We start from the raw sequence: 17,824 nt of genomic DNA on the forward strand, positions 1-17,824 counted from the left end.
TTTTTTAGATATGTTAAGTGAAATTGGGCAAAGTAAATAACAGGGATTTATTCTTGTATCTGAGAGGAAATACTTGAATTCATCCCTGCATAAGTCACTGCTACACTTTTCCCACCCCAGTCAGAAAAGTCTGCCTTTGCTGCTGTTTAAAAGAAATTTAAAAAATAAGAGCAGAAGAGTTGTAAGTGTGTTGCTGAAAGTGTACCGCAGACACATGAAGTCCATAATTAACCCTGAAACCAGTTTTAATCAATGTCAGACTGGTGACACTCATGTAAAGGTCATTCAAACTTATCCTGTAATCTATGAACAGCAGCGTTGTCACAGTGAGAGGTGATGTTCATGTTTCTGTGTTATCAATGAAATGGGTTTGTGCTGCATCGAGCACGGGGTGAAGCTGCGGTTTTGTGTATCGTTGATGTTTGACATTATCTTAATTGAAGAGAGGTTATGAGAGCGGGGTTTTGTAAACACGGTCTGGGTCACATAACACACACTGGCAGGGTAAAAAACAATCTTTTACTGCAGCACACGTTACTTAACTTCTACATCTCATACACCTGAATGAGGCTACAGTTATAAAAGCAAAGGTGGTTTCAGGGCATACCTGGATTTTCTTCTTTATTGTGCTCCTAACCACAGACTTTTGTGTGCAATCCTCATCTTGTATTCAGAATTTAAGTTTGAGTAAAATAAGAAGGATGTCTGGAATTTGCAGTGATCCATTTTGTCATATTACATCAAACCGAAACAAATATTTTCTTTTTATGACTTTAACAGGAGCAAATGTGGCACAGTTCCCTTTAGCTTTTTCTTTTTTGCTTGTGTTTTGTTCATATGTGTCCTCAGATCGACTTCTATTGAACCTTTTATTTATGTTGCCCATTATACCCAGGAAAACCAAACAGAAGGGATGTTTCTCTTCTTTGGGCCTTTCTTGGATAAATAAAGGATCAATAACAATTAACCTAACAAATGAGCACTTCAACTCTTAATGTTTTTTTTTTTTCTTGTCTTCTTGCAGAAAGTGAGTGAGAAAGTTGGTGGTGCAGAAGGAACGAAGCTCGATGAGGACTTCACTGAAATGGAAAAAGTAAGTGGAGTCTTTCAGTTATGAGCTGTTGAGAATGAAATACCTGTACATGAATTAAAAGATTTTAAATGTTATGGGATACAACCAGACCAAACTCCCCTGCTGTCAACTACAGTCCAGTCACAGTTGGACTGTAATACTTTAATAAAAAAAAAAAAAGAACCAACTTTTTTTTTTAATTTAAAAAAATCCTTTATTCACTGACATGTATTGACAGAAAATAGCAAATAGCAAATCTTCCCCTACAAAAATGGCCGACCCTTCAGTATGCTAATTCATCATCACTGGTAGTCATGGATGGCATTTACCTAAATAGACATGATTATGGACTATAATGTGTTGAAAAAAATCAATTCTATACAATGCTTGTTATTATTTTCACATCTTATTAACAAGGAAACTGCTTGTAAATGTCTTCCGTGGCTTAAGCAACTACCTTGCCCATGATTTGAAAGGCATTTTAAGGGATTTGCAGCAACACAGTTTGGAGCATGTCTGGTAAACTTTGTTAAAAAGGGTAGGCAATGTAAGTGAAGACTGTACTTCAACTGCAACTTAATTGTCTGATGAGGGAAATTTGCTTTGTAACCACATGAAACACGACAAACACAGTCACACAAATTTAGACACAATGTTGAAATGCATGAAAACAAAAATTTACTAAAGAACAACTGAAGGCATAACCAACATTAAAAAACATAATCAGTGAAAAAGTGTGTCATATTTGCTTATAGTCCTTTCATAGTTTTGCAGACCTCTTAAACCTGTATTTGATTCACATGAAATGGCTACGTAGGTAATGTAGCCAAAGCAAAAGCTAACTAAGCTACGTTAGCTACGTTAGCTTATGCTGCATTTGTTAAAGCTAACTTAGCTACATTAGCATCATTTACATCTGCTGAAGCTCACATTGCTAAAGCTAAAAATATTGTAGTTACTTTGGCTTACATAGTATGAATAACTATGCAGCTAATGTAGCTATGGAGCTAAAGTGAGCCACTATATCTACATATCTACTTTTAAACATTTCTGTCTTTTTTTTGTTTTAGTTATGAAATGTTGCTTAGTTCCTAATGTTTGCAATATGTTAATTTCATGAATGTAAACGCCAAACTTTGTTAATGAATAAAGTTAAAGGTTTAAAAAAAACTATGAGGAAATACATTGTATTGGCAAACTGCATCCTGACAGATGTGGCGTCCCAATGTAATGGTCTGCAAGAGGGGGTGTCTGAGATCTGTGGATTGCAGCCAGACCGATCTCACAGAATCAGAACACCCTACCCCGAGAAGTTGATAAGAAGTTAATGTTTACATTCACAGATGGCTACAGGATCTAACGTTAGTCACAGTGGTCAAAGATACTTAAAGTTTTTTAATTATTCAAGGTATCCAATGTGGCTGAGACTAAGATAACCCTGATAGCAGAATAAGAGGAGGCACTAAAATCATTACTACAAGACTAAAGGACTATATAAGCAAGATGATACAGCCCATGTGCCCTCCTGCCTTTTGGGCACTCTCAAGAGTTATATGCACAGCATGAAGATCGATGTGTTAGACATGGGAGTGACATGCAGCAGAAAAGGCGAAAATGCAAGGATGTTTTATTTAGCTGCCGGTCAGCATCAGTCCACATCATGGCAGAAGAGCCAATTACATCAATTAGTATCTTTAGTTTCACCTAATTACAGTCAGCATAGAGCCATCTCAATTTACTCCGGCTTTCTTTCTTTCTACAAACTATTTTTGATGTCTGTCTCTGGACATGTCTCTAACTGACCACGCTTAGGCATGTCTGCAAGAACTTGTCTCTATCTTTGAAGGATCTTTTTGATCATTGCATAGTTACATGCATGCATGCATGCAAAACCAAAATCTTACTAGCAGATGTGAAATCACAGAACATAGAGATATAGCTAGGTAGTAGAGACGAGGGTTGTATAGAGTAAAATGGAGTCCAGTGCAGAAACATACACTGTTTCAGTGCTGTTGGGTTTCATCTCACTAAGCTCTCAGCATGTCTCACTCTCCCCTTACTGCAGAACAAAGCAACACTTCCTTTCATTCTGGTTTTATCTCTATTCGATGACAGCTTCCATGGATTCAGAAATTGTTCTATTGCTGATTTATTTCTCTCCACCTCCTCCACAATCTGCCAGCTATTTATCTTTTCTTTACTGTTATTTCTGCTCCTTCTGTCTCCGTCTCCATCCTCATGTTGCTTTGCTTTGTGCTCTACAGAAAATTGACACCACAGCTCGGGCTGTGCTGGACATCATGACCAAGACCACTGAGTATCTGCAGCCAAACCCAGGTGACATTAAAGAGCTATGATACATGATTAGTAGGGATTATTTGAAACTCTTTTAAAGAGATGTGCAAGGTGTCCTCTTATGGAATATTTAGATGAAGATCATCAGTATGTACCCCACTCATAATTCATACTTTTCAACTGACAGTGTATTTCTCATAAATATTCATCTAATCAGAGTGTTCACCTATTCATATTCACACACTTGTAAAAAAAAAAATGCATAGTCAATTTGTATTCGGTATATGAACAAAAGTATTCGGCCCCCTGGCCAACACACCAACAGGGACTGTTAACATTGTATTCAAATACATGTGCTTTAATATGGAGTCAGCCCCAATTTTGCAGCAGTAACAGTGTCCACTCTTCTTAGAAGGCTTTCCACAAGATTTTGAAGTGTTTCTGTGGGAATTTGTGCCCATTCATTCTGAAGAGTATTTATGAAGTTGGGCACTAATGTTGGATGAGAATGTCTGGCTTGCAATTCTCCTTCCAGATCATCTCAAAGGTGCTCATGGGGTTGAGGTCAGGGCTCTGGAGGCCAGTTAAGTTCTCCTACACCGAACTCATCACACCATGTCTTTATAGTCCTTGCTTTGCGCACTAGGGCACAGACATGTCGGAATAGAGAAGGGCCTTTCCCAAACTGTTGCCACAAAGTTGGAAGCAAAGCATTGTCTAAAATGTTAATGAAGCATCACTGGAGATGAGAGGTTTAGCTCAAACCTGGAAAACAGCCCCATTACCATTATCCCCCCTCCACCAAACCTCACAGTTGGCACAATGCAGTCAGGCAGGCATCTGCCAAACCCAGACTCACCCAGAGAAACATGAGTCAGCACGCCACCGAACAAGTTTCCACTGCTCCACTGTCAAGTGTAGGTGAGCTTGTCAACACTCCATCCAACTCTAGCACTGGACTTGGTGATGTGAGGCTTGCATGGAGAAACCCATTCATGAAGCTTCTGTTGCAGTTTTTGTCTTTACATTAGTAACAGTGGAAGTTCAGAACTCTTCGACTATGAAATCAGCAGAGCTTTGATGACTTTTACGCACTATGCACCTTAGCAGTCATTTACCATGCTCTGTAATTTTAAAGGGTCTTCAGCTTCTTGGCTGAGTTGCTGTTGTTCCTAAACTCTTCCTCTTTCTAGTAATATCACTTAAAGTTGAGAGGGAAATATCCTGCAGGGATAAAATTTCTCGAACCATCTTGTTGCAAAGGTGACATCCATCACAGCACCATGCTTGAAGTCACTGAGCTCTTCAGAACAACCTATTTGGATGACAAATGTTTGCAAATGGAGACTACATTGCTAGGTGCTTGTTTTTTTACACCAGTGACAACAGGTCTGATTAAAACACCTGAATTCACAGGTGTAGCCAAATACTTTTGTCCATATAGTATATGTAAAGTGTATTAGCTAATCCCATTTATGTAAATTCACACACATACACATGTCATTGTCACAGCAGTAGGGGCAAATTTGGGTTAAGTGTCTCACCCAAGGACAAAACAACACATGAGTGCAGGAGCTGGGGATCAAACCCCTGACCTTCTGTGTGAGAGACGACCAGCTCCACCTTATAGTCAGTTGCAAATACAGTCACTGACTTGGTATAGATTTGTATTCAGTACATTATTTGAACAATTCCTGTGTTTATTCTGCTGTAAATTAAATAACAGAAGTAGCAGTACAAACAGGAAGACATCGGGTAAATAAACGGTCTCCATTAAGACCAACTTGACTCATGTTTAAGAAAAGCAGAGGCTGCATCATCTTTAAATAGGTTAACTGTTGGATAATAAACAGATTGACTTGCACCTGCTCTTCTGCCTCCCAACAATGAACTAAAGTGTATAAAAGATGATCATTAACCTTTTAAACGCTTAAATGTCTTCATTGCTCCAATGACCTTTTCTGTGTATTTTAAGGAAAATACTTCTTTGGCTGGCCATGGCCTGACATTCAGCTGAGTGTTGTTTGGTTTCATTAGTGCTTTGCCTCCACAGCTACCAGAGCTAAGATGAGCATGATGAACTCCATGTCTCGTATGCGGGGTCAGGAGAAGGGACCAGGCTACACACAGACCGAGGCCATCCTGGGAGAGACCATGCAGCGGTTTGGCAGGGAACTCGGAGAGGAGTCCAACTTTGGTAAGATGAACAACACTTCAAGAGAAGAAGCACTAACACAAGAATTTAAAGGCATAATTTTGATCTGTAGTAACAGCATTATTAAAAATGCACAAGCCTGTTTTCCCTGCCTATCTATTGAAATCCACTGTTCTGATGAGAAAGTGTCACCGATGGCAAACATTTCACCTCGTTATTGAACTGTCAGCTATAATTAGTGTCTAAATGTGTCTTTGTTTTTCAGGCATTGCTCTCATCGACGTCGGAGAATCCATGCGTGAGCTCGGTGAGGTGAAGGACGCTCTGGATATGGAAGTCAAGCAGAACTTCATCGATCCACTGCAGAACCTGCATGAAAAAGACCTGAAGGAGATTCAGGTACACGAGCACAACCTTCACACTAACCAATAAAACATGTAATAATCTGGATCATTGTGTAGCTGAGGTTTCAATTGTATCTTCCTGGTTTTCCTTGCAGCATCATCTTAAGAAAATGGAGGGCCGCCGTCTGGACTTTGATTATAAGAAGAAGCGTCAGGGCAAAGTGACAGAAGACGAGATCAAGCAAGCACTAGAGAAATTTGATGACTCCAAGGAGATCGCTGAGCAGAGCATGTTCAACCTGCTGGAGAGTGATGTAAGAATCATTTTACTCTGACCACACATTTTTACTCGCATCATTCTATTAGCGATTACTCGCCTTTTTTTGTGACTTTTGTCTGAGTTTTATTGAGTCTATCAGTTTACTTTATCATCTTCTTCTACTCCTCCCAAAGCCAACTACACATCAGTTCCATCAAGGGGCATAAAGATCAAAGTTGTTGCTCATTATTAACATATTCAAGGCGATGATAATACTCTTAATGGAAGTTCAATTTGCATGTAGTACATGAAAAATATTTTATTTTTTATGTTTTTAACATGACAAAAATCAGGGGTTTTGCACTTAAACTGGCACTGATAGGAGTTAAAGTTTTAAAAAATAAAGGCTAATTGAAAATAATGGTCAAGTTTGATGTTAAGTAAGGAATTAATGAAATTTTTTTTTTTTAATTGGATGTTTTTCTTTTTTGCTGCTACTTATGCATTGCATCCATTTTTGGCCACTTACACCCAGAGTGGAGCAATTCATGAAAATCCTAAAATTAAAAAAAATGCCTACGAATCAAATATTTTACTCATTATTAGATTTTTCAAGACAGAGCTAATCCTCTTCATGGAAATTCAATTTACTAGTAGTACATGATAAATATATCCGTTTTTGTGTTTCTTACATGACAAACAGCAGGGTGTCACACTTGAACTGGCATTTAATGGTTTAAATTCCTGGGGGGAATACTGTATGTTTCTGATCCAGTCTGATGTTAATTAAAAAAACTGATGCAGAAGAAGATGGAAAAAATATTAATGTATAAATATTTACCTTATATTATTTTTATTGTCATTTATGACATTTTTGGTTATGAACACCTTGAGTGTGACAATTTCTTTCAGACCATCTGAGGGTGAAACCATAAGGGTCGCCCCCTGCTGGTCAGCAAAAGGAGAGCAGGCTCAAACGTTTCTACTTTGGTGTTACATCCTAACTTTAACGCTTTATTAAGGGATTGTAGCAAAGCAAAATGGATTAAGTAGCAACCCCAGGTGGACTGAAGCTGACCCTACAGACTGGTAATGTTTCATGCTGTGGACATCCTCAATCATTTAATTGGACCTGCAGAAGTTTTAGTCTATGTTTCTTACCTTGTAGATAGAAGTTTTTGCCCCTAAGTGGCCCCAAAAAGTCAGATTACTGTCATAAACCTTTTAAATGTTTCTGTCAGCCACTCGATACTGTATACTGGAAAAAAAAAATCTCTCTCCACAATGTCCATCAGTCAGGGTACTTAAATTTTCTATTACATAGCATAATCCTCCTCAGGGTACCTGGTTTTCCAAGCTCCTGATCAGCTGCTACCAGACCTCAAGGCAAGATTATTTTGTAAATTACAGCTTCTAAGGTCAAGAATGAACTGCCAGTCTCAATCCTCTCTGGTCTTCCAGTATAGCAGCTTTTCTCCTGTGATCTTGCTATACGAGGTCTGATGGTGCTGTGCATGTTTCACAGATTGAGCAGGTGAGCCAGCTGGCTGCACTGGTCCACGCTCAGGTGGAGTACCACAGCCGGGCTGCTGAGATCCTCACACAGCTCTCCAGTAAGATCGATGAACGGTCAGTGCTTAAACTTCTGTACATTTTCACACTAACTATAGCATTCTAAAGCACTTTGCATTGCCTTGTTGCTAAATGTACTAGACTATAAACTTGCCTTGTTGTATTAGTTGTGTGCTGATCTTGTGTTTCTTTCCTGCAGGATAAGGGAATGCTCTAGCAAACCAAGGAAAGAGTTTACTCCTAAACCTCGTACATCTCTGGACTTTTCCATCAGTGAGAACCACAATGGAGGCATTCATGGTGCTCGCTCTCCAGGTGAGACTATGCTAACAAACATCACTTCCTAGAAACATGTCCAGAAACTCCACCCTACATGTTATTGCTCTTATTGATACGAAGACAGACAAACCAATAAATTAGCCGTGGTATTTACCTGTAGAGGGAGGTTTCTGGGCAGGTTTCTATTTAATAATGTTCTTTCCTTTTTATTAGCTACTCTTTGCTTTTGATTTTTACTGTAAATTCTCAAATAATTTAAGATTTAAGGTGTACTCCATTAATATCATAATGTTAGAGGCTCATTTAAAATTTGCTGCTGGCAAACATTTCAAAAAAGTTTGTATGGGGTCATGTATTCCTTGCATTGTTTTTATTTCACCAGAACTTTGAAAACATTGAACAGAGGAGATCTGCGGTGGAATGTGTTTCCATTCTTTTCTTGAATTAAAATGTAAGCTGTTCAACAGCTTCGCATCTCTTTATTTTTACTTTATGCTTCAGTGCACCTGTAACATTTTCAGCGGGTGACAAGTCAAGATTGTAGGCAGACCAGTTTGGCACCTAGACTCTTGATACTGAGCCATGCAGCTGTAATCCATGCTGAATGTGGTTAGGCATTGTTCTGCTGACTTAAGCAAGGTCTTCCCTGGAAAAAGTTGTCTTCTTAGCACTATGTGTTAACTTTGCAAAGCAGAGGGATTGGTCAGGTGCCATGTCTATTATCAAGCAAATCCATCTTGAAAAGCTGTCATCCAGATTGTTTGTGCCTAACTGAAAATGGTTCTGACAAATCAGTCATTCCAGGATAGCAATGTTTACTGCTTAATGTAGCGGTTAGCTAGCTGTTGTATAGTTGTAGTTTTTTCAGAAGTGGAGCGAAGAACAGCACTGAAAGATTTTGATGACAGAATAGATGTTTTTGCTCTGCTTCTGACCTTAAGTGACCGTAAGTTTACAATCATTACGGGAGAAAGAGAGGGTTGTAGTTTGAGTCTGTATATAGAATGGCTGCTGGTGGAGCAATTAGCTTGGATGTAGCTGTAGTATACTGGCAGTTTATCATAACTGGGCCACATTTCCTTGTTAAAACAAGAGCAAACAGCCACACTGAAAGCTTGACAGCTATTTTCAATGCAGCTGTTGAAAAGCGCCAGTTTAATCAGACTTTAACCACATTTCTTTATTAAAACAAGTACTAAGAGCCACACTGAGCATAGTTTGCACATCTCTCTTGATAGGCTTTGGCATTAATTTTAGTCACGCTGCTCATTACGGCACCGCTAGCCTATATAGCTGAGGTTAGCACTGGAGTGGCGTATGTCTGCTACATCATTTTGTCTTGTTGCTCTGATTGGCCCATCATGAATATGACAGAGTGTTCGTCTGAGAACTTTTTTTTGTTTTGTTTTTTAGATTTACTTTTGGGCATTTTTGTGTCTTTATTAGATAGAGGAGGACAGTGGATAGGGTCAGAAACAGGGTCAAGAGTGGGGGTGAGACATGCGGTAAAGGGCCTTAGACCGCCCACGTACATTGGGAGCGCCTTTAACCACTAGGCCACCTGCTCCCCGTCTGATAACTTTTTGAAAAGTCTGCACTTCCCAAACACTTTCTTTGGGAGGTTTTCTAAATAAATGTGAAACATATCCATGCAACGTATAAATGACACAGTCTATCTGGCGTGTCAGGTTGCTTCTTAAGCTAAATGGAGCTTTCACAGAAGTGCAGGTAACCCATGCCATGTGAACGAATACACCACAATACCATAATTGTTTTTTTACTGAGCTCTGGTAACAAACCAGATGGCCCCTCTCCTCTTTTGTTTCAGTCCATTATTTGGCTTTCTTATTAGCCTTCACATGGCTGCAGCTTCTTTTCCTTGGGTCTACAACATAACAGACAGACATTATACAAATATTCCATAATAATGATCTAAATAAAATGTAAATAAAAAATGCAGATATTTGAGAATTTACAGTCTTTACATTGTTTCTAATTTTCTCTTTCTTTTCCCAGCGTGATTTTCCAACATATGAGTTTTTGCCTGTACTGATCAGAATAATCCAGATTAAATTAATCCAACTCTGCACTCTTCTCTTTCCCTTTATGATTTTGTTTATTCTTCCAGGGGCGAGGTCTCCAGGTGAGCATGCAGGTCAAACTTTATCTGTCAATATGTTTTCTCCGCCTGTGTGCACATGAATTCATTTCTAAAATAACATCCTTTCATTACACTTAAAACGTTTTACTGTCTTCTTTACCTCCCTCCCCCTTGTGTGGTTTCCTCTTTGCAGCAAGGTCTCCAGGTGAGACAAAGTGAACCCCCCAGGAGAGAGATACCTCCATATCTCTTCCATCACTTCTTCATTTCATATTTTATGTTTTTGTCCATCTTATTTTTACAATGTGTGCATTGAAATAAGATCAGCAGAAAAACAAGTGCTGTTGGCCCACTGTACAAAGAAAACCAGACCTACTGCAACAACGAAGGCTTTGTGGACAAGCATTTGTTTCTTCTGTTTCCTCCTCTTCCTTCATCCATTCATCTCTCCTTTAATTTATGTTTCTCCACACTTTGTTTAAGACCTTTTCATCTTTACGCCGACTGTTCTTACCCATCACGTCATCATTTATCCATCCAGAAACACTATGAAGTATAACCACTGAAGCTCTGTTTTTCACCTTTGTTTTCTCCTTTCTCCTTTGCAGCAAGATCTCCAGGTGAGCTAGAGTGACTTGAGAAGGGATGAAAAAAATCTCTTTATCACTCGTTTTTGTCCATTTTATTTTGTTTTGATATTATGACTTTTGTGGAAGTGTATCTTTGTCTGAATTTTTGTTGGCATTGCAGCTCATCTGCAGTGCTGTTTCTGTCTAACCCCTGGTTTCTCTTTTGACCCTGATATTTTTTTAATCAAATCTTTTGTTTATTCTTAAAGGACAAGTTCAAAAATTTGGGAAATTAGCTTATGTGCTGGTTTCTTCTAAGTTAGATAAGAAGGTATTAAAAAACTGTAATTTCTGGATGTTTTATACAAAGCCACAGCTATTGAGTTTAGCAAAAAGCCTTCATAATAAACTGACCTACCGGCACCTTTAAAGCTGACTGTTATGTGCTCAAATTTGTTGCCTGGAAGCTTGAAAAGTGTCTCAGTTCAGAGCTGATAAAAATAAGAAATTGCCAATCACACTCTGGGTGTGATATAAAATTAAGAAAACATGTTAAATTGTGATCTTGCAACAATCTTCAGCACTGAAAATTGAAACCAATACCAAAGCATTGCTTGAAACTGACTGCAAAAGTGAGCCAATCCTCATTAGATACCACATCAAAATAAAATACCCCACAGTAAAGCAAAATTGAATATTTTTTATATCCATTTATAGCACAATAAAGTTTGCAGATTTTGAAAGTGCCATCCTTCAAAATCATTTTTTTTTTTTTTTTAAGATTTATTTTTGGCCTTTATTTGATAGTATAGGACAGGGGAGAGAGCGGGGAGAGACATGCAGGAAATAGTGCCACGGGCCAGATTCGAACCCGGGTCGCCTGCGTATATGGCATGCGCCTTAACCACTCGACTACCGGCGTGCCTCAAAATCATTTTAAGACCTGCACAGTGCCTATAAAAAGTATTCAACCCCATGGATGTTTTTTTCATTGATTGATTTTCTAAATCAATCAGTCAATATAATTTGGCTTTTTTTTTTGCAAAAAAATACAGAAAAACCCTCTTAAATGTAAAAGTCAAAACAGATTTCTACAAATTAATGTCAATTAAATAAAATTGTAATGTAAAATAAGTGTGTGCATAAATATTCATCCCCTTTGGCTGTAATCACAGCACTAAATCTGTGTGGATAGGTCTCAACCAGACTTGCACATCTGGACTACAATTATTTCTTCTTCTCTGTTCTTCTTTGCGAAACTGCTCGTTGCACGTTGCATGGGGATCGGGCATGAGCAGGATTTTCCTATATTTTGCCGCATTCATTTTACAAACCTTCTGGGGTCAACTTCCAAGAAGCATCCCCACAGCATGATGCTGCCACCACCATATTTGTGGTAATATGCAGTGTTTGGTTTCTGCCAAGGGTTGTGTATTGTCTGGTAAACATTTTGGTCTCATCAGACTAAACAAATTTCTCCCACTTGACCATGGAGTCTCCCACATGCCTTTTGGTGAACTCAAGTAGAGATTTAACCCTTTAAAACCTACAGGATCACCGGCGCTCCCATTTGCATATCTGTTTTTAACTGCAGGTAGAATTGTAAAAAAAAATCCAGTTACTAGATTAACAACATGCATGGACTGTTCAGCTTAAATGATAGCAAAGGAATAATGTTTACCATACCCACGCTGCTCTCCTGCGCCACCTGTGGTCCAAACATAAACTGCCGTGTCTCAAAAATGCCAAGCACAAGGTTTTAGAAAGGCAGTGCACAAAAAAAACAATGGTGTCATTTTTTTACATTACATATTCTTTTTGTGGTTTAAAAAGAAGCAGGCTGAGTGGAAGAAACACTGTTATAGCAGCCCCAAAAGGCTGTTCTTCTCATAGTGCTACAATAAAAATTACCTGGCTGTTCTTAAATGTGGACAGACAGTATGCCAGCTTCCTAAACCGGCCTCACCCATTCGCAGTCTTTATGCTTCACCAGTGTAGCTGTGGCCTTAAAAGACATCCTTGAGAGTTATATCACACCTCTTTTCTAAATGTCTAGAGCAACTTCTTCCCAAACGGCAGAACTTCTCCTTTAAACACAGCTTCCCTTATCTAGATACTTTTTGCTCACTGATGCCCATTTTCTCTGTCTCCTTTCCCCTCCCCTCCTTCTCTACCCTCCTGCTTTCCCCCTTTTCAGCCAGGTCTCCAGGTGAGCTTTTCCACCTGCTTTCTTGTGATGCTAATCTCTATAATGTACTGTAAATGCAGCCTCTCCCCTCCTCTGGACTTACTCTTTTTAAACTGTATTTTCTGCAGCCCCCATGGACCAGCCCTGCTGTCGGGCCCTCTACGACTTTGACCCTGAGAACGAAGGGGAGCTAGGCTTCAAGGAGGGCGACATCATCACCCTGACCAATAAGATCGACGATAACTGGTACGAGGGGATGCTGCACGGCAACTCTGGCTTCTTCCCCATCAACTATGTGGATATCCTGGTGCCGCTGCCTCACTAGGACGTCATAAATACAAGCTGTGTCTGCAAAAGGTGGTGAAATGAATCCAAGTGTCCAATTCCTCCCTCAAGTATCCCCAGTAATCTTTTTTCCTAAACATTCCTAACAACCGCCTGCACTCCGCTTTAAAAAGAGGCTATACGGCAACAACGCAATGTGGAGCTAAGATTGATGACAAATTAAAGCAAGGGTGCACTATTTTAGCATTAAAAAAGTGAACAAATACCTGCGTTGACGTTGCTGCCAGCCTGTATCCCAAGAGGTTTTCTTCAGTCGTTTTAATCCAACTTCTGTCCCGGCTTTTGTCTCCGTTTACGTTGGCTGTCAGTCCCTCATGAGTTTATCAGAACAGCTTTACAAAACTCACTCTTTCTCTCATTCACTTTACTGTACTTTGTGGAAAAACCTCTACAGTAGATAGAAACTTTCTCTCTCACATAATAGAAAAAGAGAGATTGGTTCACGTGCTTCATGTTTGTTAGAGACTCTAGGTCAAGCATGGTTTCAAGTGTTTAACGTTTTATCTTATAAAAAAAAATAGGTTGAGAGGATTTTGTTTTCTTTTATTTTAACGGTTCTTGTATTTTGGCATTCTTGGGCAGCAGTTTCTAGAAACTAGGCCCCTGTCATGCTCAAAAAAACTCCATCCAGGATGTCTGTCAGCTTTGACTTTTGACAAAAGTCGCACACTGATCTGTCTAGCTAATAATGCAAACTAAAATAACCCATAATATCATATTTTTTGACATATCAACGTGTGTGTGAGTGATTAAGATACCAAAGTTACCTGCAAAAAAGAACAAATCAACTCCTGTTTCAGCTTCAAGACTCACGGTGTCAGTAAAAGTGTTGAATGCATCAAGGTTGAAGCTTGCAATCTCTAGTTCTTTGGTATTTTTATCAGGAGGAGGAACGACTGTATTTTTCTGTACGTGACATTACCTATCTGAGCCAGTGATTAGTGGAGTGATGACTTGATTTGCAAAAACACAAGTTGTGCAGTTTAACCCGTTTGAAGTGATGTAAGAAAACTATGGTGCATACGTTTCAATCCTCTGACGTGTATTTTATCAGCAGCTTGTGTGACAAATGGTCAATGTATTGTGATATAATAATGATAATAATAACTTATAGGACTTTAATGCTCTTTGAGGGCACCTGTTTTCTCTGCAGCTGAAGGCGTCACTCTGCTGCGTCCCTACTAGTACTCTGTAGTTTAGCTGTCTATAAGCCATTGGTTGAGAGGAAAACGAGGCCGAGCCAAAAAAAAAATAAACAGCCAAACGGAATGAGAAGTCATTTTTTCTTTTGTCTCCGTGGACATGTTTGCGAAAAAGGCCGACTGCACACTAGACGATTTTTTAATCTGAAGTGATTTTAAAACCGTGGAAGACCACAGACTTCAGGACAATTTCCAAAGATTCTTCATCTTTAATCCTCTGAATGCACACACTAGATGAAACAGCCAGATTGTCAGATCACTGGAGACCTCACACCTGCCGACCTGCCTATGACCTCACGTGATCACGTGACTTCAGAAAAAAAAACGCGGATGTCTGTCAATACCATCTTGCTGTCTCTCCACAGTAGGCTGTCCTGTTAGTGTTACAGGTGCAGCAAAAATCATAAAACAAGGGAAAGACTCAGGATGAAATCCTGGCTGGAATTAAGGTTCAGTTGTGTTTATGGTTGTGAGCGGTGAAAGTAAGTATGATACGTCTGGTGACGCCACCCAGTGTGCTCGCTCTCATTGGTTCTTGTGGGTACTCCATCAGCGGCACTACCACCTAGAATCGTAAATATCAAACACATTTGATATTTACGATTCAGGGTCTGGGAGGCTACAACACGATTTGGAGCAGTAAAACAATCGTGTTGACACCACACACGCAGACAACTCAAACAAATAATGTGTTCGACAAGGCTCCAGTTGGTATATGCCCCTGCAGTCGTCGGGGGGACTTAAAATCCTGTAGTGTGTGGCCGGCCTTACACACACAAAAAAAAACATTTCCACGACACAAAGCCGCTGGTTTGTGCTTTTTACTTAACGTAAGACCTTGGAATCATGGCTAGATTTTTCAAACCCCAATTCCAAAAAGTTAGGACATCTTTTTCAACCTATATTCAGTTGAAAACATCACAAGTACAAGATATTTAATGTTCAAAATGATAAACTTGATTGCTTTTTTTTTTGGAAATATGTGCACAATCTGAATTTGATGCCTTCAAAATGTTTCATAAAAAATGGGACAGGTGCATGTGTTACATCACCTTCTAACAACACTGTAAGCAACAGGGGACTGAAGACACTAATTGTGTAAGTATTGAAAGTGGAAGTATTTCCCATACGTCATAAGTTTCTCAGGTTTCCATTTGTGCTACATCGTACACCATACGTTGGCAATGGGAGACAAGTCTGAACTGCATTCAGGCCAGTCTAGTATTTGCAGCCTTTTACTGTGAAGCCATGCTGTTGTAACTTGTTCAGAATGTGGCTTGGTGTTGTCTTGCAAAAATAAGCAGGGACATCACTATAAAAATGTCCCCTGGATGGAAGCTATTTTGCTCCAAAACCCATATGTACCTCTTAGTTTTAATGGTGCCTTCACAGATGTGCAAGTAACCCATGCCACTATGGGCACTAATACACCCCCACATCATCACAGATGCTGGCTTTTGAACTTGGAGGGCTGAACAGCAATTATTTCCAAGAGCATCTGGCTGCAGACCCCTATGAGTGGGCATTTTGGGGTCATCTGAATAAAGGTCAGGGTTAGGGGAGGACAACAGGGGTAGTGCGTCACTTCCAGTGCCCATATTGTTATATCTATCCCAGAGTGATGCTGGTTTTTAATGCAGTGTCACCTGAGGGATCAAAGGTCAAAGCATTCGATGCTGGTTTTCAGCCTTGCCCCTTACGTGCAGAGATTTCTCCAGATTCTCTGAATCTTTTGATGATATTTTAGAGCAACAGATGGTGAAATCTCTAACTATCTTGGTTCTCTCCAGGTACTCCAGCTTCCTCCCACCACCAAAAACATGCTCGCTAGGTTAATTGGTGACTTGCAATTGGCTGTAAGTGCGCCTGATTGTTTGTCTCTATATGTCACCCCTGCAATTGACTGGCGACCAGTCCAGGGTATACCCTGCCTCTTGCCCAATGACAGCTGGGATAGGCTCCACCACCATGCAACCCCAAAAGCCTGTTTCAGACTGGCTGCCTGTTTAGCTGCGCGCATGTGAAACTTTTCCAATGTCTTCTGGTCCCTGTCCTATCTTTTTCTGGCCAAACTGCAGGCATCAATCTCATGATAAGTGTATATTTCCAAAAATACATTAATTTTTCATCAGTTTGATTATCAAATATCTTGTGTTTGTGCTTTTTTCCATCGAATATAGGTAGAAAGGGATTTGCAAATCACTGTATTCTATTTTTATTTAACATCCTAATTTTTGGAATTGAGGGTTTGTACATTTCTCTCACCAGCTGTAGGGTTCAGGCAGTATTTTTAGGGATTTGTCCCATCTTTGACTGAAAAGCTGGAAATCAAACCACTCGCAGTTGTCATGTTTCAGCCAACTGAGTATTTATCTGAACACAATGTCCCTTCATTTGATTCTCTGCAATGTCAAAACTGTATTATCCCTTCTTTGAAATAATCAGTGCAGCGGTTACACTGTTTTTCACCCATCTTGTGGTAGTGTTGTGCTTGTTTTTATGGGGGAGGGCTCTGCATACTGTACATGTGATGATGCAGAGGGGCGGGGCTGTAGAGGACCTCTACTATGAGGTATTTATGACGTACTGTCTCTGACAGTGTTCAACATTCAAACAAACATGGATGTCTCTTTAAAAGCAGAACTCATCCGATTCAGTAGAATTACAGCAAATGATGCAAAATCACCTGATGTCCCATGTTAAGTGTTACTTTTTATTTTAAGGGAAGCACAACTTTATCAGACAGGAAACTTCATGGACTGGGGAAGAATAATGGTACAGACTGAAGGTCATGTATTTATTTATTTATTTTTTAAAAGGCGACACTATTCCTTCCTTCTTTTTCTCTTTCAATTTTTTTTTAACAATCGTGTGTATCTTTGCCCTCAATGAGGACTGTACAGCTTTTCTGTGTTTTGTTTTCACCTTGTGTGTAAAGTCGCGCATCTACAGTAACGTATCTTATTTTTGTAACCGTGACAAGAGTATACACTTACAGTATAGATGTATATATACAGTATATTATCCAGAAGCAACGTGAAAGGAGGGAGTCTCTGTGCTGCACATGATTGTCTTTGGATGTTTTTTCTTTCATTTCTTTGTTTCTGGTTTCTTTACTTCTTGCACTGGATTCTAAGACTGTATGCTTGATGTAAAGAAAAAAATGTGATAAGTCAATGTAATTTATTCAAATAAATACAGAGAAACAGTTACTCCTCTGGTGATTTCTTCTACAAACATCAACACTATTTTAAAACAACTTTTATAAATCAGTCAGTATCTCCCTCACTGTTTCACTCACCCTCCATCTCTAACTGTTTTCAGGATGTAAGATAGACCCAGCAGGGACCTGGCACAGTAAAGAGGAGAAGATGAATGCATTATTCATTTTCCTGGTAGAGTCTTTCATGTCTTCTTGTAAGAATCCAACCTGATAAAAAAGA

The 17,824-nt window shown here is 39.4% G+C and overlaps 1 protein-coding gene across 5 annotated transcripts in view; it reads left to right on the forward strand.

Annotated features, from left to right (window-relative positions):
* The window catches only part of sh3gl2a (SH3 domain containing GRB2 like 2a, endophilin A1), a 63,199-nt gene extending 45,637 nt beyond the window's left edge, over positions 1-17,562 (forward strand). The window contains exons 2-13 of one of the 5 annotated variants that reach the window (XM_041784050.1): positions 1,025-1,093; positions 3,337-3,409; positions 5,421-5,564; positions 5,788-5,921; positions 6,022-6,180; positions 7,651-7,754; positions 7,897-8,012; positions 10,105-10,119; positions 10,271-10,282; positions 10,686-10,697; positions 12,844-12,855; positions 12,963-17,562. In XM_041784050.1, the coding sequence (XP_041639984.1) occupies positions 1,025-1,093; positions 3,337-3,409; positions 5,421-5,564; positions 5,788-5,921; positions 6,022-6,180; positions 7,651-7,754; positions 7,897-8,012; positions 10,105-10,119; positions 10,271-10,282; positions 10,686-10,697; positions 12,844-12,855; positions 12,963-13,159 (1,047 nt within the window). In that variant the 3' untranslated portion in view covers positions 13,160-17,562. The remainder of the gene's footprint in view (positions 1-1,024; positions 1,094-3,336; positions 3,410-5,420; positions 5,565-5,787; positions 5,922-6,021; positions 6,181-7,650; positions 7,755-7,896; positions 8,013-10,104; positions 10,120-10,270; positions 10,283-10,685; positions 10,698-12,843; positions 12,856-12,962) is intronic. The other 4 variants (XM_041784051.1, XM_041784052.1, XM_041784054.1 and 1 more) reach the window with 4 other exon arrangements.
* Positions 17,563-17,824: the final 262 nt, after the last annotated feature.

This window comes from Cheilinus undulatus, linkage group 4, assembly GCF_018320785.1.
Source record: "Cheilinus undulatus linkage group 4, ASM1832078v1, whole genome shotgun sequence".
NCBI lineage: Eukaryota > Metazoa > Chordata > Actinopteri > Labriformes > Labridae > Cheilinus > Cheilinus undulatus.